Genomic DNA, 27628 nt, shown 5'->3' on the forward strand with positions numbered 1-27628 from the left:
TTTTTTTTTTTTCACTATTTTCTTATCTTTGCAATTCTTCCCCATCACTGAGATACTATTTCACTTGTCTTCCAGGTTATTAATGTGGATCTCAACAATGACGATCCTATCCTTCAATCCATCTATTGCATTCTATAGTTTAGAAACACATACTTCTTTTCCTGGGAAAATATTCTTGTGCGTGGCATTACAGAGAGGGCCAACATCACACTGTATCTCCTTGAGTCTGTTAGTCGCTCAGTTGTGTCCGACTCTTGGCGACCCCATGGACTGTAGCCACCAGGCTCCTCTGTCCATGGGATTCTCCAGGCAAGAATATGGGAGTGGGTTACCATTCCCTTCTCCAGGGAATCTTCCCTACCCAGGGATCGAACCCAGACCTCCCACACTGCAGGCAGATTCTTTACCGTCTGAGCTACCAGGGAAGACTCCGTATCTCTTTAATGCTTCTAGTTTTTTGTTCAAGTGTTGATGGCTCCTGGAATACCTTAAATGCATTTATGCGTTTTTTTTGCCTATTTGAGGTTCAGGTATGCGTGTTGAAGCACCCCTAGTGGCAGATGCCCCACAGATATTCTCTACACCCAAAGGCCAGCAACTGCAACAGAAAATTGCCAGTGCCCCACTCAGAGATGGAGGAAAAGATGTCTCTCTGGTCTCCCTGCTACTGCTGCTGCTAAGTCGCTTCGGTCGTGTGCGACTCTGTGCAACCCCACAGATGGCAGCCCACCAGGCTCCGCTGTCCCTGGGATTCTCCAGGCAAGAACACTGGAGTGGGTTGCCATTTCCTTCTCCCACAAACTCAGGATGGGGGGGCCATAATCTACTAATATTTACCTTATGGGGGTCAAGACTAAGCATATTTACATGGGACAAATATTTAACCTTCCTCCAGGACTCCCCTGGCTTCCCTGGTAGCTCCAGATGGTAAAGTGTCTGCCTGAAATGCAGATAGAACCCGGGTTCGATCCCCGGGTTGGGAAGATCCCCTGGAGAAGGAAATGGCAATCCACTCTATTATTCTTGCCTGGAAAATGCCATGGATGGAGTAGCCTGGTAGGTTACAGTCCATGGGGTGGCAAAGAGTCGGACGCAACTGAGCTTGCTTTCCTTTCTTTCAGTATTCCCCTATGCCTGATTCTTCTCCCAGCTCTCTTCAAAGATCAAAAGAGAAGCCCTACCTCAGCTTTTCCTGGTGGCCTTTCCCAGAACCCAAGATCTCATTCACACCCAACTCCCCACTAGGGTCAGGTGAGAGACACACAGGTGGTAACCTAGTATAAACACGGACAGGAAACCACATTCATTCAAGCTGCCACCTTCCTGAAACTTCCCCTGTGCCTAGGCTTAAATTTGTAAAATCTTTAAAAGTTGAATTTTTGTATACCTTAGATCAAAGCATAGTTTGTGGTGTCATGTTTATAGAAAAAGATTAAAATTAGCCGAGTAACTTTGCCAGAACACCTCCTTGAATCAAAAATCAATCATTTGTATAAACAAAAGAAGAAAGCTAAATAGGAAAAATAAATAATCAAAAAGCATTATCCTGATTTAGTATCTCTTAAAGTTTACATTTCAAGTAAATTTGTGCGTGGGATTATAATATTCAAATAAATGATACTTTGGGTGGAAGCATTATTGAATTTCTTTTGTCATTTTCAGAAAGAAAAATGTGTTTCTGAGCATGACACTGAAATCCAGAAGTTATAAAAGATTAATAAATTTGGTTACATAAAGATTAAAAATACATGTGTGACAAAACAAAGTTAAATGTCAGTTACTGAATTGTAAAACGGAATAACTTTTGATACACACAACATGAATTTCAAAAGCATTAGGTTAAATGAAGAAAGCATAAAACAGAAGACTACTATTTTATGATTATTCCATTTATATGAAATTCTAAGTGAGAAAAAGCTACAATGATAGAAAGTAGACTGAGCTGCCAGGTCCAGAGTTTCTACGGAGTCCAGGGGAAGGGACTGACTACAAACGAGCCCAAAGGAATTGTGTGGGGGTGGGTATGGAAATGTTGTATATCAGGATTTTGGTGGTGAATACATACACTTGTCAAAACTTACCGAACCGTACACTTAAAATTGGTGACTGTTCTATATATAAATTATACTTCAATATAGCCAACAAAAAAAGCTGAATAGAAAGTATATTTACAACAAACATGCTAAGAAGTAATTTGCTTATTATACAAATAATTCTTAAAGTAGCTAATAGGACAAATAGCCTAATAAGTTCACAGAAGAAAAATTAATGAGTAAATAAACAAATGATAAATATATTAGTAAACGCTCAACCTCAGTTATAAGAAATGCATATTCAAACAATTAGATTATATGTTTTTCTTTACCAGGCTGGCAAAGATTAAAATATTTGCCAGTATCTAGTGCTGCAATCTAGGGACATACACTCTCTACTACAGGTTTTCTTTCAATGGGAATTTAGCAGCATCTATCAACTTTTTAAACGCACACATCCTCAGACCCAGAAATCCCACATGTAGGAAATCGTCTTAGAGATGTAAGTAAAGGTATACTAACAACAAATATTTATATAGTGCTTACACTTTTGTCAGGCATTAGCATTTTATCTTGAATAGCTGATTTAATCTTTAAAGTAACTCTAAAAGGTTCAAGGTATGAAGGGGATAGGGAACTTGCACAAGATCATACTGCTGGTAAGTGGGAGAGTCAGGAATCAAACTCAGGCAGTGTGGCCATAGGATTTATACTCTCAGGCACTGTGTTACTTTCTCTTTCCAAAGGAATTTGAATGCTGCCTCATTTGTAATAACAAAAACCAAAGTAACACTGGTTAAAATCTATATAATAAAGTAGCAGGAAGGACTCATCAAAAAACAAAGTAGCTCTCTATATGCTAAATGAAAACATTGTCCATGTTGTGATACTAAGTAAAAAGCCTGTTGCAAACACAATCAATAGCAAAAGTCTATTATAAAACAAATCAGGAAAATTAATACATAGACTTGCATATACCGAGAAAATTTCTGGAGTATATGTATCAAAGTATGTTTAAGAAATACCACTGAGATGTAAGGATGGGCAAGGGAAAGATGTTTATTTTTTACTTTACTCCATTCTGCAGAATTTGACTTCTTTAAACTAAAGGCATGGTACTTTCATTACCTAAGAAATTTGCTTAAAAACACATTAAAAACACAATTACTCTACTTAGTATTCTACAATTTTTACAACATGGATTTACCTTTAATTCTTGGATTAGTTGGGTTCTCCTGTCTCTTAAATTCTTTAACTCTTTCTCATCCCAGCATCTAGCCTTGGATTTTAAGTCACTTGACCCTCCAGAGATCACTCCAGATTTTAAAAATAATGTTCCATCAAGAGCTACTGTCTGTAAAATTAAAAATATTTTACCTTGGAGAAATGTACATGAAGAAGATAAAAACAGAATATAACACAACAACTTATACAGCTAAGAATATGTAGTTAAAAAAAACTATTTACTGAACTCTATTATAAGACAACTAGCTCATGAGGGACACCAGCCAACAAACTCAAGTACAAAACTCTGTTTTGTATTTCAGGCACAAATGAGTAGCAATATAAAAAGTTCAAAATAAAATTATATGTTAGTTCCAAACATATTCAGTATTGAGGAGAAAAAAACCCAAGAGTATTTGTATTTAATATCTCATACTTTACATTATGTAATACTGTATTTTAAAGACTCTGACATCACATGTCAAAGACATTCTTTGAAAAGAGCCTTAGTTACTTTAGAATACCAAATATACCATGTACTCTAAAATGAATATGAAATTGGACCCCAAATTTTAACTGAGTCAAATGTATAAAACAGCTTGAAATTTATAGTCTTGCTTTATGGAACAAATGAAAGCAATTCTCAGTGTTTTTAAAATGTTTCTAATTAATTAGTCAAAGCGGAGGAGACAGCCTGTGGAGGACTAAAGCCACCTAACATAAGCTAATTTTTAAAAAAGCCAACAGGAGCCTCATTCATTCCTAGATTCAGACACTCTGTGTGCCTGCTGTGTTTGAGACATTCTGTACTGGGGACTGGAGTGACCAAAAGAGTCCAATATGGCACTCACCCTTATGAGTCAGACTAGTAAGGAAAAGACACATGTAAACATATCATTACAATGGAAAGTATGAGACAAGAGAAACACAGTAATCTGGAAGCATAAAACTGGGGTGTTCCAATCCAGCCTGGAAGGTTCACAGGCTTCCAGAGGCGGTGAAGGCTTTCACTGTGTCTTATCAAAAGTATGAGTTAGAATTAGATTAATTATATTTAACAGAAAACTTAGCTCCTCTCTCTTTTGCCATTACAGAGGTAAACATTCCAGTGTGCATATGCTGGCTGCACAGTTAACCCACACTCCTCTCATGCCACTCTACCACCCTTAGTATTTTTCTTGGATTACCCCTCAGAGGAGACAGGCCTTTTATGTTCTGGAAGGCAGTGGGGGCTCCCTTCCCTCCCAACTGTTAGCCTGGCAACGAATTTTCTCATCAGGTCTGAACTCGGGAAAGACACTAGATCTCTACCAGACACCAACAGCAATGGCATGGAAACTGAACTCCTGTAGGTGGTGTCTGGTCCAGAAAGAAGTCTCCCTGACTAGGAAGCCCACTGTTACATGATCACCTTGCTCCTCTGACCTATCCATAAAAGCTTCCCTCTCTTGGAACACTTTTAGCTCTTGCCATTTTTGCCTAGCAAAGTACACCGATACAGAGTGAAAGCTGACGACCTACACAGGCCCCACTGCTCCTCTGCCTTTCAGCTGTTCTCAGTACAGTTTACTTTTGCATCCACACTGTATGTCACTAGTGATGTGTCAAGTGTCTCTTATTTGACAACCTTCAACGTCATTCTGTAGTCCAAGATGACTCCTAGAGCTCTAGCTACTGTGTCTGTACTTCAGGAAAGAAAGGAAAGAGTGAGGCTGCTAGACAGGGCAGATCACAGAGCTCTTTGTATGTCACCACAGGAAGAATGTGGATCAAACACAGCTGAGGACTGACGGGGTGTGTGGAGGGGTTGGAGATTAGCACTGTCTGACAGCCAACGAGACAGATGGTGAGATGTGAACTTTAAACAGACCACTCTAGCAACCATATGGAAAATGGATTGACTGGTCCACCCAAAGCCAGAGGTGATGGTATGAAATCAGCCAATATCTAGGGTAAAGAAAAGGAAAAGGATTTTGAGATATATCTAGGTGGTGTAATTATAAAAGTATGGGAACTGCAGAGGTTATAAGGAGATTCATGAGTAAAAACCAGAATTTCATTTGGTTAGAAGAGTGGTACTAAGAATTGAGATCAAGATTTAGAAAGAACACAAGTTTAGTTTTATACATGATAATTTTACACTGTGGGCTAACATTTTACCTATTGATAATGTATATCTTGACTATTTCCTAAAAGAAATTCTTTTATAGATTAAAATAAAGATTATTGTACTAAATATAAATATACAATAAGACAACTACAAATAGTTAGTTAGTTTAGTCGCTCAGTCGTGTCCGACTCTTTGCGATCCCATGAATCGCAGCACGCCAGGCTTCCCTGTCCATCACCAACTCCCAGAGTTCACTCAGACTCACGTCCATCGAGTCAGTGATGCCATCCAGCCATCTCATCCTCTGTCATCCCCTTCTCCTCCTGCCCCCAATCCCTCCCAGCATCAGAGTCCTTTCCAATGAGTCAACTCTTCACATGAGGTGGCCAAAGTACTGGAGTTTCAGCTTTAGGATCAGTCCTTCCAAAGAAATCCCAGGGCTGATCTCCTTCAGAATGGACTGGTTGCATCTCCTTGCAGTCCAAGGGACTCTCAAGAGTCTTCTCCAACACCACACTTCAAAAGCATCAATTCTTCAGCGCTCAGCTTTCTTCACAGTCCAACTCTCACATACATACATGACCACTGGAAAAACCATAGCCTTGACTAGACGGACCTTTGCTGGCAAAGTAATGTCTCTGCTTTTCAATATGCTATCTAGGTTGGTCATAACTTTCCGTCCAAGGAGTAAGCGCCTTTAATTTCATGGCTGCAGTCACCATCTGCAGTGATTTTGGAGCCCCAAAAAATAAAGTCTGACACTGTTTCCACTGTTTCCCCATCTATTTCCCATGAAGTGATGATGGGACCGGATGCCATGATCTTCATTTTCTGAATGTTGAGCTTTAAGCCAACTTTTTCACTCTCCTCTTTCACTTTCATCAAGAGGCTTTTTAGTTCCTCTTCACTTTCTGTCATTCAGATCAGATCAGATCAGTCGCTCAGTCGTGTCCGACTCTTTGCGACCCCATGAATCGCAGCATGCCAGGCCTCCCTGTCCATCATCAACTCCTGGAGTTCACCCAGACTCACGTCCATCGAGTCAGTGATGCCATCCAGCCATCTCATCCTCTGTTGTCCCTTTCTCCTCCTGCCCCCAATCCCTCCCAGCATCAGAGTCTTTTCCAATGAGTCAACTCTTCACATGACGTGGCCAAAGTACTGGAGTTTCAGCTTTAGCATCAGTCCTTCCAAAGAAATCCCAGGGCTGATCTCCTTCAGAATGGACTGGTTGCATCTCCTTGCAGTCCAAGGGACTCTCAAGAGTCTTCTCCAACACCACAGTTCAAAAGCATCAACTCTTCGGCGCTCAGCCTTCTTCATAGTCCAACTCTCACATCCATACATGACCACAGGAAAAACCATAGCCTTGACTAGACTAACCTTTGTTGGCAAAGTAATGTCTCTGCTTTTGAAAATGCTATCTAGGTTGGTCATAACTTTCCTTCTGCATATCTGAGGTTATTGGTATTTCTCCCGGCAATCTTGATTCTAGCTTGTGCTTCTTCCAGCCCAGTGTTTCTCATGATGTACTCTGCACAGAAGTCAAATAAGCAGGGTGACAATATACAACCTTGACATACTCCTTTTCCTATTTAGAACCAGTCTGTTGTTCCATGTCCAGTTCTAACTGTTGCTTCTTGACCTGCATATAGGTTTCTTGAGAGGCAGGTCAGGTGGTCTGATATTCCCATCTCTTTCAGAATTTTCCACAGTTTATTGTGATCCACACAGTCAAAGGCGTTGGCATAGTCAATAAAGCAGAAATAGATGTTTTTCTGGAACTCTCTTGCTTTCTCGATGATCCAGTGGATGTTGGCAACTTGATCTCTGGTTCCTCTGCCTTTTCTAAAACCAGCTTGAACATCTGGAAGTTCACGGTTCACATATTGCTGAAGCCTGGCTTGGAGAATTTTGAGCATTACTTTGCTAGCGTGTGAGATGAATGCAATTGTGCGGTAGTTTGGGCATTCTTTGGCATTGCCTTTCTTTGGGACTGAAATGAAAACTGACCTTTTCCACCCCAGCTACAAATAAGAGATAACAAATTAAACTAGATGAAAAAAGAAAGTATAAATAATTTAGACTATGAGAAGTCAATTAATTCAATCAAAAAGAAAAATAAAAATTATTAAATATATTGGGATAGATAATCACCCATTTGGGGGGAAAAGCTAATATCTACATCTAATAATACATATTAAAATTAATTCTAGATTAAAATTAAAATATAGAAGTGATATCATTAAAAAATGTAGTAAATACATACTTGATCTCATGGTAAAGACCCAATTATGCATATATCAATACCTACAAAGGCTAAGAGTAATATAGCTGACTATCAAATATCTGGCACATATACCACAACACTCACTAGATCTTTCAAGAGTATGGTTGCCAGACTTAGCAAAGAGGAATACAGGATGCCCAGTTAAATCTGAACTTCCGATAAACAACAAATAACTTTTAAATTTATGTCCAAATATTTGATCTGGCAACTCTATAGAACATGTTAGGGATGGTTTTCACATTCCATTATTTTGGGGGGGGTGGTCCACCACATGGCATGTGGGATCTCATTTCCCCACCAGGGGTTGAACCCATGTCCCCTGCACTGGAAGTGCGGAGTCTTAACCACTGGACCACCAGGGAAGTCCCAATTTTCATTTTTGAGCTCTATTTTCCAAACTGAACATTTATTAACTCGTTTTTTGAATGTGTAAAAGTCAAATGTGACACACACACAAAAATTTGTGGGCTGGCTTGGCAAGAAGAGAGAGAAGTGTATCAAGAACTTTGAACTAAGAATCTGTCATAACACATATGCTATTCTATGCCAGCTCTCTCTTTCCAGGCATCACACTTGGCCAAGTCAACTTCCCCTCTTAGAGCAGAGGGTACTCACAATTTTCTGAGATTCTTTTTATTACTTTGTTGGCTGCTGCTGTCATTACTGTAACTATTTATCATACTATGCTTGACATAGTGCCTATATGCTATTCAATTCTATGTTTGCACCCCATGAGTAAATATGATTTCCATCTTATAGACTGGGGCTTACAGATATTAAGAAGCTTGCCTAAAGCCATCTGTTATTGTTGTTTAGTTGCTAAGTCATGTCCAATTCTTTGCCACCCCATGGACTGCAGAACACCAGGCTTTTCTGTCCTTCACTGTGCTTTTCTGTCCTTCACTAGGAGTTTGCACAAATTCATGTCCAAAGAGTCAGTGATGCTATCTAACCATCTCATCCTCTGCTGCCCTCTTCTTTTGCCTTCAATCTTTCCCAGGATCAGGGTCTTCTCCAATGAGTCAACTCTTCACATCATGTAGCCCAAGTACTGGAGCTTCAACTTCAGCATCAGTCTTTCCAATGAATATTCAGGGTCCATTTCCTTTAGGATTGACTGGTTTGATCTCCTTGATGTCCAAGGGACTCTCAAAAGTCTTCTAGAGCACAATTAGAAAGCATCAATTCTTCGGTGCTCAGTCTTCTTTATGGTCCAACTCTTCACATCCATGCCTTGGTAGCTCAGCTGGTAAAGAATCCATCTACAATGCAGGAGACCCAAGTTCGATTCCTGGGTCAGGAAGATCCCCCAGAGAAGGGATAGGCTACCCACTCCAGTATTCTTGAGCGTACCTGGTGGCTCAGCTGGTATAGAATCTGCCTGCAGTGTGGGAGACCTGGGTTTGATCCCTGCATTGGGAAGTTTCCCTGGAGAAGGGAAAGGCTACCCACTCCAGTATTCTGGCCTAGAGAATTCCACGGACTATTCCATGGGGTTGCAAAGAGTTGGATACGACTGAGAAACTTTCACTTTCACTCAAATCCAGACTATATGGACCTTTGTCAGCCAAGTGAAGTCTCTGCTTTTTAACATGCTGTCTAGGTTTGTCATAGCTTTCCTTCCAAGGAGCAAGGGTCTTTTAATTCACAACTGCAGTCACTGTCCACAGTGATTTTGAAGCTCAGGAAAATAGAATCTGTCACTGCTTCTACTTTTTCCCTTCTATTTGCCATGAAGTGATGGGACTGATGCCATGATCTCCATTTTTTGAATGCTGAGTTTTAAGCCAGCTTTTTCACTCTCTTTCACTTTCATCAAGAGGCTCTTCAGTTCCTCTTCACTTTCTGCTATCAGAGTGGTATCATCTGCAAATCTGAGGTTGATATTTCTTCTGGCAATCTTGATTCCAGCTTATGATGCATCCAACCTGGCATCTCACATGATGTACTCTGCACAAAGCTAAATAAACAGAGTGACAATATACAACCTTGACATACTCCTTTCCCACAACTGAACCAGTCAGTGTTCCACGTAAGGTTTTAACTGTTGCTTCTTGACATGCATACAGGTTTTTCAGGAGACAGGTAAGGAGGTCTGGTGTTCCCATCTCTTTAAGACAGGGACTAAAATCCCTAAATCAAAAGTTGATCAAACATCTATGTCCATGTTCTTAATAATCACCATGTTATAGACCTCCTTTAATTCTAAAAATGAAATAGGCAGCAATTCATAGAATTATAGGGCTTTTAAAAATAGTTTCTATGTTTATTAAAATAATTTATTTCTTTAAAAAGTAAATTTAGTATCAAATAACCTGTTTCATTTGATTGACAGTCAAAGCTATTCTGGAAGGACTACAATTTCTATTTCTAGCCTAAAAATTACAGTTTACAATCGTTGCTCAGTGCAGTCCTCCTATGCATATTTGGGGGCTTGCATTCCCCAAAAAATACCTTGGGGATATCATATAAAATAAGCAGTTGGGGGAATTTTTAAATATTAGTAGCATTAAATAAAAGTTCTAGAGAGCCTGGCTTAGGAAAAGGAGGATTTCTTTGGCATTAAAAATTCATTCTGAGGTATATCCGATCATTCCACTGAACAAATTCAACTGTTTCAAGAAATTGTGTTTCAGTGTTATAAGCTGCTGAAGCAGATCCTCTGTAACTTTTGTGGTATACAGGTTATACATATTTTTAAGCTGTCTTTCACAGGTATGGAAAATAATATACTTTAACATTTCCCTTTTATTTTTGAATGGGTAAGATATTCACATAGTTCAAACTCCAAAAGATACAGGGCACAGAGTAAAAAATTTCCCTGGTATTGCTAGCCCCTATGACCCAGTTACCCTCCCCAGAGATGATCAATGCTGTCAATTTCTTATGTATTCTTCCAGAAATATTTTTGCATAAACAAATACACATCTCCTTTCCTCATGTTTTACACAAATGGTAACATAATAAACACTAGTCTACTTACTACTTTTTAAAAAACTGACTATATCTTGGAGTAGTCATGTATAGATTTAAGAGTTGGACTATAAAGAAAACTGATCACTGAAGAATTGATGCTTTTTAACTGTGGTGTTGGAGAACACTCTTTAGAGTCTCTTAGACAGCAAGGAGATTGCACCAGTCCATCCTAAAGGAAATCAGTCCTGAATATTCATTGAAAGGACTGATGATGAAGCTCTAATACTTTGGCCACCTGATGCGAAGAACTGACTCATCTGAAAAGACCCTGATGCTGGGAAAGATTGAAGGCAGGAGGAGAAGGGGACAACAGAGGATGAGATGGTTGGATGGCACCACCGACTCAATGGACATGAGTTTGAGTAAACTCCAGGAGGTGGTGATGGACAGGGAGGCCTGGCGTGCCGCAGTCCATGAGGTCACAAAGAGTCAGACACAACTGAGCAACTGAACTGAAATCTTGGAGATTATCTGACAGTTGTACATAAAGAGCTTCATTCCCTCTATTTAAGGTTATATAGTGTCCCACTTTATAAATGCATTATAACTTTACTGAACAGTCTTGGGCAAATTGTTTCCAAATTTCTTGCTACACACAATGGTTCAATAACTAAATCTTGTATATATATATCATTTCATACACATATGATTTTATGTGTATGTAAAGTTCTGAAGAAGTACAACTGCTAGACTTGCCCTTCAAAGAGTTGGCACAAATTTACATGCCCAGAGCAGTGAACCCAAGGGTCTCTTTCCCCATAAAGTGTTATTAAACTTTTTGATGTTGATCAATTTGATAAGTGAAAACAGTATTTTGGTATAGTTTTAATGGGAATTTCCCATATTTTAAGTGAGGGTGAGTTTTCATATTTAACAGCAATTATATTTCCTTTTATGAACCTAAGTTTGCTCCTCTCCCTTGTCTATTTTTCAACTTTATTTCTGTTCTTTACCTGATTGATTTGTAGCAAATTTTCTTTTTTATGAGTAGAAAATATTTTCTCTGGTTTGCCATGTCTTTTGATTTTGCTTATAATGGTCTTTTCTATGCAGAAATGTTTATGTAAATTTATGCATAGCCATTAATAATGGCTAAAAACCACAGAAGCCTGGCAGGCTATAGTCCATGGGGTCACAAAGAGTTGGATATGACTGAGTGACTAACTTTTTCACCCATTTTTTTTAGCCTTGGGGTTGGCTTTTTAAATTTTTGGTCATATTGGAAAGGCCTTACTATCTCTGAGATTAAGAAAAAATTTCCCATAGTTTCTCTTGATACCTTTACAGTTTTATTTTTTAACATTTACATTTCTAATCCATGAATATACTGATATAAGGTATGAAGTGTAGATTCAACTATATTTTATTCTAGATGATACCCAGTTTTTTCAACCTACTGTACCCTGCATTTTTATTCTCTCTAGTTTAATATATTTAATTTTTGGAAAAACGATGTTTTCACAGATTACCAGGTAGTTAATAACATTTTTCTGGGTCTGTTTTTTTGCTACATCATATTAGAAGGGTAAAACATAAATGAAAGTGAAAGTCGCTCAGTTGTGTCTGACTCTTTGCGACCCCATGGACTGTATTCTCTAGGCCAGAATCCTGGAGTGGGTAGCCTTTCCCTTCTCCAGGGGTTTTTCCTGACTCAGGACTGAACCCAGGTCTCCCGCACTGCAGGTGGATTCTTTACCAGCTGAGCCACAAGGGAAGTCCAAGAATACTGGAGTGGGTAGCCTATCCCTTCTCCAGTGGATCTTCCCAACCCAGGAATCAAACTGGGGTCTCCCGCATTGCAGGCAGATTCTTTACCAACTGAGCTATTAGGGAAGCCCAAAGCATAAACAGATATTTCTACATATGATTTAGAGAAATAACCATCCAGTCTATGGGAAAAGGAAGCAAAATAATTGTTGTTTCTTTGCTTAAGGGAAATGGATGAAATAATCACATGTACTGAAAGAGACTCTAGATTTTAAAATTTTGTTACATAAATTTTTAAACTATTTTAAGACTGAGTTATAAATATCTTAATGACTAAACTACAGCTAGCAAAATCACTGTAATTTACATTATATAGTTTACATATACTGTATGTAGTTTATAAACTTACAAAAATATAATTTTGTGATGTAACTTGCAATGTTTGAACAAAGAAAATTTTAAACCACATTATCAAGACAATGGAAAGACATCAAGTCCATGGAAAACCAAAAGCACAAATTAAAAACCTCAGATGATTTCTGTGAAAATATGACATCTATCCAAACGTCTTTTGCATCCTAAAACATAGAAAATATTCTTCAAGTGGAATAATAATAATGGGAAGAAGAGTCCCTGGAACATACTTCAAAATAAAAATATGATATATAACGCTGATTAAAAATTTGAAGTAACAAAAAGAACAAAATATAGCCTAAAGGGGTAAGGCATATTACTATGAACAAGATATAAACCATCAATATATGGTGAACGAAGGAAAAGTTAAACACAGTCTTATCTTCATGTGACTTCTTTAAATTCATCACACAAATCTTCAAAAATCAATTTTACAAATATACAAAAATCAACTTCAGCATAGTTAATGAGGTAGCAAATAAGGAAGATATCTTAGTAGCTCACTTATTACACCTGCTTAAATTTAATATGGAGAAATCAATGACAGAGATCACATTAAGATTATTATAGCTACAACTACTAAAGTGTATGAGAAGTTAATCACATAAGACAAGTCAATACATTTAATACAGGAAATTCCTCTCTTTTATAAGTATAGCCTGCTATGTGTTAATTTGCAATTCTGGACATTTCACATCAAATGTGTAAACTGACTAGTAAATACAAATTGACTATCACTTTTTTGAGAGCTATTTCCTGGGCACTATAAAAGCATTTTGCATGTTATTACTTATTTAATCCTATAACTATGAAATAAGTACTATTATTTCTGCCACTTTAGATGAACAAACTAAAAGGTTTAGAAACTTGCCTAAATTTACATAATTAATTACTAAATAGTATCACTGGTCTTTTTTTTTTGCAAGTAGCTCAGTCATGTCCGACACTTTGCAACCCCTTGGACTATACAGTCCATGGAATTCTCTAGGCCAGAATACTGGAGTGGGTAGCCTTTTCCTTCTCCAGGGGATCTTCCTGACCCAGGAATCTTCCCAGCCCAGGGATCAAACCCAGGTCTCCTGCACTGCAGGTCAATTCTTCACCAGCTGAGCCAAAAAGGAAGCCTAAGAATACTGGAGTGAGTAACCTAGCCCTTCTCCAGTGGATCTTCCCGACCCAGGAATTGACTGGGGTCTCCTGCATTGCAGGCAGATTCTTTACCAACTGTCAGGGTATCTTCACCAGCTATCAGGTTCTTTACCAGCTATCAGGAAACTGGTCTTACTCCATAGTTAATGCCCTTAGGTACTATGTTATCACAAAGTAGTTTTTTAAAAAAGACTATATCAGATAATTAGAATAATTTTACACTGTTTAATTAAATACAAATTCTATTTCAATTGAGAGGAAATAATATTTTTAAAACCTAAATTATTTGAGAGACTAATATTTAGTAACCTCATTTCAATTGTGCTATTTCTATATAACTTCAAATGTGTTAAAACCTTGAATGTATAAAAGGACAGTTAGTATCTTCATTAAACTATAGAATAACTGAGAATGTAAACTAAGCACCTAAATTCTTTCCTGGTATTCAGAAATGTATGTATTATATATGTAAATACAGGGAAAATCTGAGATCCATTGTATATATAGTTAAAAAATTAACAGCTCTAGGATATCACTACAATAAATCTAACTTCCAAAATATGATTTCTGATTTGGGGAAATATTAGAGAAAGTAATTTTTGAATACTTAACATTACAAAAACTACTGCAGCCATGAACATCTTAGGTTCTGTTAGTCTTCCTCACATAGGAAAACATATGAAAGCATATATAAATATTTGTATACGTAACATGTTAGTCTTACAAATACTGCTTTAAATTATCCAAAACTGCAATTTAAATCTCTTACTTTCCGTCTTTCAGGTCCAGCGAAGGCAATATGCCTTGCTTCTTCCAGAGTCTCACAGACAAGGCCATTTCCACACACAAACTGAATTACTTTCTTCAGCTGAGGAAACTGAGTCTTTATGACATCAATCATCATTTTACAGCCTTTAATCTCCCTTAATCTTTCATTGATTGGTTTGATCTAAAAGGTTTAAAAAATACTTGATATATTAGGTATATTAAAATATAAACCAAATACTCAGTACATTCTTTTTCAAAGAACATATATAAACATGACAGTAAGTGGTTAGTAGTATGCACTTATACACAATAAAAGTTAGATGAGAATCTGATGAACAATACCCCTGGCTTCATTTAATATTTTTTAAAAATACATTTCATCAAATGCCAGAAGATATAATTTCCAGATTAAATTTTATCACTAACTAGTTGGGATTAAGCAATGACTGAGAAACCCTTCCTGCTCTCAAAATCATAAAATCTAGTGGGAGGAAATACCTATTTATATACTTTCTAAAGAGTGGCATAATAATATGGAACTCAGAAAACCATTTTAGGCTTAAATATCAGGAAAGCTTGTAGATCCCCTTTGACATGACTTAAGCTGGTTTGATAAAGAGATCAAAAGATATTTGCAATGTGTTACTGAAAACCAGAAAGTATAATTTCATTTTCATAAACAAAAACCCTATAACCAAAATATGTGTGCAGATATAAATATTATGTAAATTTTAGATACTCTTAAGACCTTTCAATACATACCTCAAAGCTCAAAATTTAGCTTGCTCCACCAATAGCTGACACATATTTACTGGACCACACACTTACAACTGAAACTTTGGGTTAGCATTTCACTGACAGAACATACGTTTCATCCTTCTCCAACATACTATGCTATAGGAGAAAATAAATTGCTGGCTAGTGGTGCACTGCTAGAGCAATGTGCTCAAAATCATTACGGTAAATTATGGCAAAACTAGATTAGGAAGAAATGATATGAAGGCAAGAAAGACAGCTACCTCTGCTGCTAAGTCGCTTCAGTCGTGTCTGACTCTGTGCGACCCCATAGATGGCAGCCCACCAGGCTCTGCAGTCCCTGGGATTCTCCAGGCAAGAACACTGGAGTGGGCTGCCATTTCCTTTTCCAGAGCATGAAAGTGAAAAGTGAAAGTGAAGTCGCTCAGTCGTGTCCAACTCTTCATGACCCCATCAACTGCAGCCTACCAGGCTCCTCTGCCCATGGGAGTTTCCAGGCAAGAGTACTGGAGTCGGTTGCCATCACCTTCTCCAGATATTATTCTTTGCCTGTCAGTATATTAACACCAGCCATTTGAATGACTAACTGGCATCCAATCAATGACTTTGTAAATTACTACCACAGTCTCAGGCAATAAAGACATACTTTAAAAGACAGAATTTTATCACCATTAAATACTAAGGATTACAAATTTCTTACATCAAGGTAATCTAGTGCAAGGAACGTCTCAGGTTCAGCTCTTTCCTCCTTCAGAAATCGAATACAATCTTTTGCTACCTTTTCAGAGGCTACAACAATGGCAACCATGTACCGACCAAAAAGTTTAGTAACAGCCAGCTGGTATTTCTTATGAATAGGATGACACAGGTCAAGTAGTCTTCCAAACTTAGCAGGTTTCAAAAAGGAGAGAAAAACAAACACATTAGTGAGAAACGTATAATTCATTTTTTAATGCAACAAAGCAACACAGATCAAAACTAGTTTTACAAAATTATAAACATCATAATTTAACAGTCTCAAATGGAAAATGGAAATAAATTTCTGGTGGCTCAGACAGTAAAGAATCCGCCTGCAATGTGGGAGACCTCGTTTCGATCCCTGGATTGGGAAGATTCCCTAGAGGAGGGCATGGCAACCCACTCCAGTGTTCTTGCCTGGAGAATCCCAGGGACGGGGGAGCCTGGTGGGCTGCCATCTAAGGGGTCGCACAGAGTCGGACACGACTGAAGCGACTCAGCAGCAGCAGCAGTCATACCAAGGTACTAAAATATTTTACAAACCTAGTAACGAAACAGCATTCATTCATGACGTTACTTATTAAATAAGAATCTGTGAGGCATCTACTGCATGCAGGTGCTGAGCCAGACACTGGGTAAACATGCCTGAACAAAACAGATCCTCTCTAACCTCACAGAGTTTTCAGGTTAGTAGGGGAAGAAAATAAATAATCAATAATTATATGCATGTACAAAGTAAGAGTTAAAAGAGACACTGTGACTAAGCACAGAGTGCTCTGAGAATATGTAACAGGGACCAGGTTGACCTGAGAAGCCAGAGATGGCTTCCCACAGAGAACTGTTTTTCAGGATCTGAGGACGGGTCAAGAATCAGACTGAAGTTCAAAAAGTCTAGAAAACATCAGAATGCCAGCCGTCCTGTATCAATGCTCCCTAGACGTCTTTCAGATTCAATTTTACGTCTTTAGACTCTTCATTCGCTAGATTCTACTTCAGAAAAACCAATTTCTTTATGATAGATCATCATTGTCTTTAATATTTATTATCTTGTTTTTTCTTCTCAATTCAGTTATGATTAAATAAAATCTGACTTCTAGGTCAGTAGTTTGCTTTTCAGCTATGTAACCATTTCTTGCTATTTGCAATTTATTAGTTCAGTAATGTTTGTTCCTGATTTGTTTTCTTAGCACTACAGTTTTTTATTTTATTCTGGTATCTGAACTTGATTTTGTGAATTCAAGCTCTTATTAAATTGTCTACAGGACAAAAAGCTTATGGGGGATTTTGTTCTGTAACTTTCTTCCACAAGGCTCTTTGACTTCTAAATGCCTTTTATTCTTTTTTTTCTTTTAATATATGTACCTATGCTGCCATACAGCTTCTCTTCACCTTTCCTATATTTAATGTGGGCAGCTCTGTGTAAACCTTTTACTTTCTGTAATGGATAACTTTTTTTGATTCTCACCTAAAACTGAGATGGTTATCTCCTCTGAGCAACAAATGATGGACCAAGTATTTTCTGTTCTATATTCTAAAGATTTTCTGATTGCCCATCACCCAAGGACTTGAACTGGAGTGGGTTACCGTACCCTCCTCCAGGGGATCTTCCTGACCCAGGAATTGAATCAGGGTCTCCTGCATTGCAGGAAGATTCTTTATCAGCTCAGCTACCAGGGATGCCCAAGGGCTTGAAAAGCAAAGGTAAATGAGAGCTGTGCTAAAGCTATGCACATATTTTACTTGAATAACTGAGTTTTATTCTTTCTTCAATTAATATCCCATACTAAGGTTTTTCTTCTTGGGGGAAAGAGAACAGATCCCATTTGGGGGGAGAGGGCTTTGAACTGGCTTCTCAATTTAATGAAGAGCTCTAGAGCCTTCACTTCCATCTAAGAGAAGCAGAAGTCCATATTCTCTGATTCTATTTGAATGCTAGTTTTCTACTCAGAAGGAAACAACAAAGTTTCCTTCTTGCTAGATTAGGGATATTAAGTGAGAATTCTCAGGAATTAATCAATTTATCAGTTTGCCTTGTGCAGAATTAAGAATCAGCAATGCTATATTTTAATCTTTAAAAAGAAATCCTGGACTATTACTATTTTCTGAAGGTTAGTAGAGCATGATGTATGAGCCCCTTTCCTCTTTTGGTTGTTGAACTAGTTTTTCACTAGTTTTTGTGATTTTCCTTGGTATTGGGGGAAGAATTCTGTGACCCACCCTTATTCTTCTATCATTATCTAGTAACTAACACTTAAAGAGTCAGAAAGGCAAAAAAGATGCTATAAACTAAATGAAGATGGGTGATCAGAGAAATAGGAAAACCAACAGAGTGTGGTATCAAGGAGGGTTTCAAAAAGTGCAAGTGGTTAACAGTGTCAGATGCTGAAAAAAAAGGCTGTCGTGAAACAAGGAGCACACAGTGTACACTGGTGTTAGTGACAAGAGTGAGACGACAGACCCCAATACCAAAAGAAATAATTCTCTGAAGTGGATACCTCACATAACAAGTTAGATATTGCTGCATTGGGGCCAATGAAATAAGCTAGTAATACTGGATGGACAGTCAGATTTAGAGAATAAAAATTCACTGTTCAAAAGTATGCCAACAATGTCCACTGAAGAAAGTACTTAAAAAAAAAACTGAAATCATGAAGAAAATGAGGTTTAAGGCTATGTGTCTACAGGGCAACAGACTATTTCATATACACATATCCTTTGGGGATATCTGGACTCTCTGGGTAATGTGTTCATATCAATGTTTCTCCCCAATAATTACTTACCTATAGACATTACTGGGGATTATACACATTTTACCCCAGTTACTATTATGCCTTAAGTATAAATAATAAAACACAAAATTTATAGGTTTCTGAAATAATAATACTTCCTAATAATTTCAAATTTTTAATCACAAATAAGAAAGCTTAGCCTTTTTATTTCAATTACCACTGAATCGGGGTAAAGTCTCTTAAGGTGTTCTAGAATCTCTGCTCTCTTTTGCTGACGTTTTCCTTCATGGGTATCAATTCCAGCATTCTGCAATTCACTTCTAATAAGATTCAACTCTTCATTAACTTCAGACATTCTTGATTTTGTTTTTTCTATTTCATTCACTAAGTTTTCCTCTTGCTCTTTTTTTTCTTTCAAGCAATTCCTATATGACAATAACAATAATACATTATACAGCAAAAAGAAAAACCAAAATTTAGGAATTGCAATACACTCTAGCCTGGCATCGCAGGGGAATGGGATAGTGCTCTATCTATTTCAAATGGTGAAAAATACAATATAATAAACCTAACACCAAACATGAGCAAAAGATACTTAAATAATTCTTGAGTCAAAAGATACATATTTCTGGATTCTGAGAAAAAAGAATAGCTCACTCACTATAACCAGAGCAATCATCATGAGCTTAACAGTAAGTAAATATCAATTAAAAAGAAATTCTTAGTGATAGAATACTTAGGTGCTGATAGTTTTCATGACATATTTTTGTTATAAAATATCAATACCAAAGGAGAGTTTTAAGTTTCACCACTGTTAAACATTTATATTTTCAAAATCTCAACCTTAAGTGGTTAATTATAATTTTTAATTATCTACCATGAAATAAAAAAACAATGGGAGAGTGAGAACATTATGATACAGGGGAAGCATTCACCACAAATATACAAGACCCCAGAGATACAGGAAAGCTGCAAGCAATTTTTTTTACTATACCTACGTGCATGTTTTTGTATACTCCTCCAACTTCTCTATTCGCTTTTTATGATCTTCTATTTGTTCCTTTATTTGTTTTATATTTTCCTATAATAGGAAATGAAATCTGAAATCAATTATAGCAACTCCAAACAAACAGTTTTTCACTAGATGCCTAGAACTTGTAATAGCATGTGTCTGTGCATGCTGTCACTTCAGTCATGTCCAATTCTTTTGTGACCCTATGGACCTTAGCCAACCAGGGTCCTCTGTGCATAGGATTCTCTAGGCAGGAATACTGAAGTGGGCTGCCATGCCCTCTTCCAGGGGATCTTTCCGACCCAGAGATCAAACCCGCATTCTCCTGCAGCTCCTGCCCTGCAGGCAGATTCTTTACTGCTGAGCCACTGGGGAAGCCTTTAACTGCATATGTTGTTCTAAATTTGAAATATATAGATAACCATATGAAAATTCTCAGGAGAGCAAATTTTTATTTTGAAAAGGCAGTATGGTAAAGAGTTTTGAGGTTTCAGGAATCAAGGTTCAAATCCTCACTCCATCATTTACTAGGTATCTATCTTCAGCAAGTTTACTCTGGTAACTTCAAACCCCAAGGGGATTATTTTCAAATATTTATATACAGTCCTCTCTCTCTTTCAAACTAACTCATTCAGTAAATATTTATTCACAGCCTACCATGTGCTAGAAACTACAGATACTATAATGAACAAGACAGAGTCTCTGCTCTCAAGGACTAAGGTCTGGTGGGAGAAACAGACAAGTAATTCCACTAGAGCGGCTCAATACTGTAACTGTATAGGAATCTAAAAGGCAACTACAGGCTTGTGGAAGGAGGACTTCACAAGTATTGCTCCATTCACTTTATCACTAAGTCCAAGGACTGTGGTAGTCTCTAATTTGTTTATCTTTAACATTTTCCCTGTCTAATTCATCCCGTGCATTACAGCAACATTAATCGGTTTTTAGTTCAGTTGCTCAGTTGTGTCTGACTCTTTGCGACCCCATGAACCGCAGCACGCCAGGCCTCCCTGTCTATCACCAACTCCCGGAGTTCACCCAAACCCATGTCCGTTGAGTCGGTGATGCCATCCAACCATCTCATCCTCTGTCGTCCCCTTCTCCTCCTGCCCTCAATCTTTCCCAGTTTCAGGGTCTTTTCAAATGAGTCAGCTTTTCAAATGAGTGACCACTTCGCATCAGGTGGCCAAAGTATTGGGAGTTTCAGCTTTATCATCAGTCCTTCCAATGAACACCCAGGACTGATTTCCTTTAGGATGGACTGGTTGGATCTCCTTGCAGTCCAAGGGACTCTCAAAAGTCTTCTCCAACACCACACTTCAAAAGCATCAATTCTTTGGTGCTCAGCTTTCTTTATACTCCAACTCTCACATCCATACATGACCACTGGAAAAACCATAGCCTTGACTAGACGGACTTTTGTTGACAAAGTAATGTCTTTGCTTTTGAATATGCTGTCTAGGTTGGTCATAACTTTTCTTCCAAGGAGTAAGCATCTTTTAATTTCATGGCTGCAGTCACCATCTGCAGTGATTTTGGAGCCCAGAAAAATAAAGTCAGCCACTGTTTCCCCATCTATTTGCCATGAAGTGATGGGACCAGATGCCACGACCTTAGTTTTCTGAATGTTGAGCTTTAAGCCAAATTTTTCACTCTCCTCTTTCACTTTCATCAAGAGGCTCTTTAATTCTTCTTCACTTTCTGCCATAAGGCTGGTGTTATCTGCATATCTGAGGTTATTGACATTTTCCCCGGCAATCTTGATTCCAGCTTGTGTTTCCTCCAGCCCAGCGTTTCTCATGATGTACTCTTCATAGAAGTTAAATAAACAGGGTGTATACAGCCTTGACATACTCCTTTTCCTACTTGGAACCAGTCTGTTGTTCCATGTCCAGTTCTAACTGTTGCTTCCTGACCTGCATATAGGTTTCTCAAGAGGCAGGTCAGGTGGTCTGGTATTTCCATCTCTTTCAGAATTTTCCAGTTTTTTGTAATCCACACAGTCAAAGGCTTTGGCATAGTCAATAAATAATCTTACTCCTTTACTAAGTGATCTAGAACCAGGAGTTGCCACAAAGCAAGTCACAATAAATTTAAGAAAACTAAAACCATATCAAGCATGTTTTCTGACCACAACCGAGACTAGAAATCAAACAGAAGGAAAAAACTGCCAGAAAACAAATATGTGGAGACTAAACAGTTATTATTAAACAACCAATGGATCACTGAAGAAATCAAAGAAGAAATTTTTTAAAAACACCTAGAGACAAAATACAATGATCCAAAACCTATGGAATGCGCAAAAGTAGTCCTAAGAGGGAAGCTTATAGTGATTTAAGCTGAGGTCGGAGAAGGCAATGGCACCCCACTCCAGTACTCTTGCCTGGAAAATCCCATGGACGGAGGAGCCTGGTAGGCTGCAGTCCATGGGGTCTCGAAGAGTTGGACATGACTGAGCGACTTCACTTTCACTTTCACACACTGGAGAAGGAAATGGCAACCCACTTCAGTGTTCTTGCCTGGAGAATCCCAGGGACAGCAGAGCCTGGTGCGCTGCTGTCTGTGGGGTCGCACAGAGTCGGACACAACTGAAGCGACTTAGCAGCAGCAGCAGCAGCAGCAGCAGCAGCTCTGAATGGGAGAGGTTTGCAAACAGTATATGTGCTAAGCGGTTAACATCCAAAATGTACAAAGAACTCATACAACTCAACATAAAAACAAGAAGTAATTAAAAAATGGGCAGGTTATCTGAATAGACATTTTTCCAAGGAAGACATACAGATAGCAGGTGCATGAAAAGATGCTCAATATCATCAGAGAAATGCAAGTCAAAATCACAATGAGATATCATCTCACCCCTGTCAGAATGGCTGTTATCAAGAAGACAAGTATTGGCAAGGATATGGAGAAGAGTGAACTTTCATGCACTACTGGTGGGAACGTAAATTGGTGCAGCTACTATGGAAAACAGTATGGAGATTCCTCACAAAATAAAAATATAACTATCATGTGACCCAGCAATACCAATCCTAGATATTTTTGTGAAGAAAAAAGTAATTAGAAAAGATATGCACTCCCATGTTCACTGCAGTATTATTTACAATAGTCAAGATAAGGAAGCAACCTAAATGTCCATCGATAGATGAATGTATAAAGATGTGGTATATTATATATACAATGGAATATAACTCAGCCACAAAAAAGACAGACAAAAAGACCAAAAAAAGACATTGTACAAATGAAGAAATCAAAGTTCAAAGAAGTGAAATGATTTAGCTATATCAACACAGTCAGTGACAGGACAAGACTGGATGGAAGCCAAGTCTCTCTTACTCTAAGGCAGAATAGTATAATGCCGTCTTGATGGTTACCTCTCATGTAGACTATGAAGCTCCTCTTGGGCTATGTCCTTAGTATTTCCAAATGACCTTTCACTTATACTATTTGTTTTTTTTTCCCTTTAGTTATACTCCTCCTAACCTCAATGGAAGAACAGACAACAGCATCTGCCTGTGCCTATCATTATGTTGTTGTTCAGTTGCTAAGTCATGTCTGACTCTTTGTGACCCCGTAGACTGCAGCACACCAGGCTTCCTTGTCCTTCACTATCTCCCAGAGTTTGCTCAAACTCCTGTCCATTGAGTCGGTGACGCCATCTGACCATCTTATGTTTTGTCGCCCCCTTCTACTCCTCCCCTCAGTCTTTTTCAGCATCAGGGTTTTTTCCAATAGGAAAGGTCTTCACATCAGGTAGCCAAAGTAGTGGAGCTTCAGCATCAGTCCTTGTAATTAATATTTAGGGTTGATTTCCTTTAGGATTGGCTGGTTTGATCTCCTTGCTGTCCAAGGGACTCTCAAGAGTCTTCTCCAACACCACAGTTCAAAAGCATCAATTCTTTGGAACTCAGCCTTCTTTATGGTCCAAGTTTCACATCTGTATGTGACTACTGGAAAAACCATAGCTTTGACTATATGGACCTTTGCTAGTAAAGTGATGTCTCTGATTTTTAATACACTGTCTAGGTTTGTCATAGCTTTCCTTCCAAGGAGTAAGCATCTTTTACTTTCAAGGCTGCAGTCACCATCCGCAGTGATTTTGGAGCCTAAGAAAATAAAATCTGCCACGGTTTCCACTTTTCCCCTTCTATTTGCCATGAAGTGATGGGACTGGATGCTATGATCTTAGTTTTATGAATGCTGAGTTTTAAGCCAGCTTTTTCATTCTCCTCTTTCACCTCTGTCAAAAAGCTCTTTAGTTCCTCTTTGTTTTCTGCCTATCATTATACAAGTATGCATAAAATGCTTACTGACTACATGAAGGAAGACACTATTTTTATATGTTATTTTTATCAGTTTCTTTACACTTTTATTTTACTTATTTGGCTGTGCTCAGTCTTCACTGAGGCACGTGGGTTTCTCTCTTAAATTTGGTGCATGGCTTAGTCGCCTCACGGCATGTGGAATCTTAGTTCCTCAACCAGGGATTGAACCTACATCCCCTACACTGGAAGGCAGAGTCTTAACCACTGACCCACCAGGGAAGTCCTTACACTGTCTATATCTTAGACTATGAAAGAGGACCTAAATAGTGCTAAGCAGTCTAACAGGTAATCCAGAAAATTTAATTAATTCCTTATATCTGATGTAAAACCATTTATATACTGAAAAACAAATATAAAAAGGGAATAAAATTTCATGAAAAATAATTCTAAATCATTTATTACACAAACCAAGGTACCTGAACTTCTCCATGTCTCCTCTTTTCAAATGCCCATCTTTCTTCATCAGACCTCTGTTCCCACTGCAGCTTTTCCAACTGTTGGGTCATTATAGCCACTTTCTTTCTTACCTGTTCCTTAAGTTCTTTATATTGAACCAGCTGTATAAAAAGCATTTAAACATTGATAATTCATTTAAAGAAGTGTGAGAGGAAATTCTTTCTATGATATTCTTTACTAGCAGATAATTAAACTTATCAAAAATGTTTTATTTGAATTATATCATAATTAGCCATCTTCTCCAGCTAAGACAGCATGAACACAAAATGAACATCTTATTTTAAACTGTTTAGATAGATCAACAAGGTATTCAAAACCAACTCTATAAGGTCTCTGTAAGAAATTCTGTAAGAGAAAGCACATTAAAACTCATTAATGGTCCAGAAGTAAGAGGAGTTCAGAGAAAATTATGTATTTTTATATCTATACAGTCTCAATTATTTTAGCATATATATTGTGAAATAAAGTTATAAAATTAATGAAAGAAATAAATAATAGAAATTTAGTTGAAAGAATGTTTGAAAACTTTGGATTATAAATTTCTGGATATCTATTATTGACTTATATGTTATATACTAAATTGGATATTCATTAATCACTTAACATTTTAAACAATCTTAACCAATTTCCCTCCTGTCAATTAAGTGATCATGTCTCTTCAAAGCCACATATAATCTGACTTTTAAGTTTTTAAAATATTCATGAGGAAAAAATAATTACCTTAAGAACATATGAATATAATTATGTTTTTAAGGTAATTATTTTTTCCTCATGAATGTTAATTACCTTAAAAACATATGAATATAATTCCATAAAATGAACCATGTAATCTTGCTGAAGTATTTTCTATGACTTTAGTTAATTCACAAATGTTACGATGTCATCTACTTTTATAAAGGAAAAATAGCCTAGTGTAAAAATTAAATTTAGGTTCTCCATATAGGCTGAAAAATCAAAATCCCCATAATTTAAATTCTGCGGCAATCTCTTAAAATAATCAGAAAGAGAAGTCATCCTTTAAATTCTAATCAAAAGGAGAAGCTGAAACAGTAGAAACAAATGATTTCCCACATGCCAACTTTTTCACCTGACCAGCTTCTAGTTCAATGTCTCGTCCTTTATGTAACATTTCTTCCTCAATCTGCTTTTCAAAACTTCTCCATGCACCATCTAAATCAGCCAGCTCTGTCTCCAAGGCTTTTATGTCATCTTCCTGTTTAGAACATTGTTTTTCACTGTCCTTTATTGATTTTTTAGCCATATCTAATTTCTTGAGGTGGTGAGAAGTGTTTTCTTTAGCTTTAATGTATTGAGGCCTCTTCTGATTTAACAGTGCTTCAAGAGATCTAAAAAGAAAAATAAACTTTGCTTTAAAGGAAAATCTTATATAAAAGCAAGAAGCTCTTCTGATCAAATTATACATTTAAAAATAAATGCTAAATAGTGACTTTCAGAGACTGTAAGCAGATCAGTGATTGCCAAGTAAGAGGCAAAATCAAATAGGTGAAGCACTGGGGAATTTTTAAAGAGTGATAAACTACTCTGTATGATTCTGCAGTGATGGACACATGACATCATGCATTTGTCAAAACCTACAGAAATTTACAGCTCCAAGAGCAAACTTTAATGTACACATTAAAAAAAAAATTCACTTAGAAGGCGAGGGATCCCAGATAAAATATAGAAAGTGACAGAAGAATCTAACTGTAGTACAAATGTATGAAACCACCTTACTGAAGAGGATAAGAGGAAACGTGTTAACCTAAATAATACTGGAAATGACCAGAGCCCATAAAATAAAAAGCAAAAATAATTATACACAAGCCTTGTACTCTAGTTGATAAATTTGCTTCCCACAAGGACATGGTTTAATAATTCTAGTACTGCCATGCATGATTACTGGAAATGAACAATTAAGCAAATGAATATCATGTGGGACTTCCCTTATAGTCCAGTGGTTAAGACTCCATGCTCCCACTGCAGGAGGGACAGGTTCAATCCCTGGTCAGGGAATTAAGATTCCACATGCTATGTGGCACAGCCAAAAAGCCCCCCAAAAACCATCAATAATGATGGCAGGCTGATACTATATTAGATAGATGATTTAATAATATAACATATATATTTTTAAAATTTATGGTAGAGTCTATTTATTTACTGGCCACACCATGTGGTTTGTGGGATTTTAGTTCCCCAACCAGAGTTTGAACCCCGGCCCTCAGCAACAAGAACAGAGAGCCCTAACCACCAGACAACCAGGGAATTCCCTGTATATGATACGCTGACATTCCTGATGTACTATAATGATCGCATTTTACCTCTGTGGTCTTCTTCCCCAAAACCCATAAACTGGTCTAATTATGAGAAAAGTAACAGAGAAATACTAATTGAGATACAGTCTCAAAAAGCTTCACCAATGCTTCTTAAAACTGTAAAGGATACCAATAACAAGGTTTAAGTCTGAAACTGTCACAACCAAGAGGACCTTAAGAAGACATGATGACTAAATATAATATGGTATACTGGATCAGAAAAAGAACATTAAGTCAAACATTAAAAAATGAACCAAGTATGGAATTTAGTTAATAATAATGAATAAATATGGGTTAATTAATTCTGACAAGTGTAGCATACTAATAATGTAAAATGTTATTTGTTGTTCAGTCGCTAAGTCGTGTCTGACTCTTTGCAACCTCATGGACTGCAGCACGCCAGACTTCCCTGTCCTTCACTACCTCTGGGAGTTTGCTCAAACTCACTTCCATTGAGTTGGTGATGCCATCCAACCATCTCATCCTCTGTAGCCCCCTCCTCCGCCTGCTATAAGTGAGAGAAATTTAGTGTGGGGAATATGGGAACTCTCTATACTATCTTTATAATTTTTTGTATATCTAAAAGTATTCCAAAGTAAAAAATCTATTTAAAAAATCAATTTTCAAAGCAT

At 37.5% G+C, this 27628-nt stretch overlaps 1 protein-coding gene across 2 annotated transcripts in view; it reads right to left on the reverse strand.

Moving 5' to 3' along the window:
* Window positions 1-27628, reverse strand: part of SMC1B (structural maintenance of chromosomes 1B) — an 82253-nt gene that overhangs the window by 40979 nt on the left and 13646 nt on the right. For both annotated transcript variants that reach the window (XM_059887198.1, XM_002687980.5), the window contains exons 6-12: window positions 25772-26030; window positions 24645-24785; window positions 19893-19975; window positions 19112-19319; window positions 16128-16313; window positions 14673-14852; window positions 3241-3387 (exon numbers count right to left, since the gene is read on the reverse strand). In XM_059887198.1, the coding sequence (XP_059743181.1) occupies window positions 3241-3387; window positions 14673-14852; window positions 16128-16313; window positions 19112-19319; window positions 19893-19975; window positions 24645-24785; window positions 25772-26030 (1204 nt within the window). The remainder of the gene's footprint in view (window positions 1-3240; window positions 3388-14672; window positions 14853-16127; window positions 16314-19111; window positions 19320-19892; window positions 19976-24644; window positions 24786-25771; window positions 26031-27628) is intronic.

This window comes from Bos taurus, chromosome 5 (assembly GCF_002263795.3).
Source record: "Bos taurus isolate L1 Dominette 01449 registration number 42190680 breed Hereford chromosome 5, ARS-UCD2.0, whole genome shotgun sequence".
NCBI classification, from domain to species: domain Eukaryota; kingdom Metazoa; phylum Chordata; class Mammalia; order Artiodactyla; family Bovidae; genus Bos; species Bos taurus.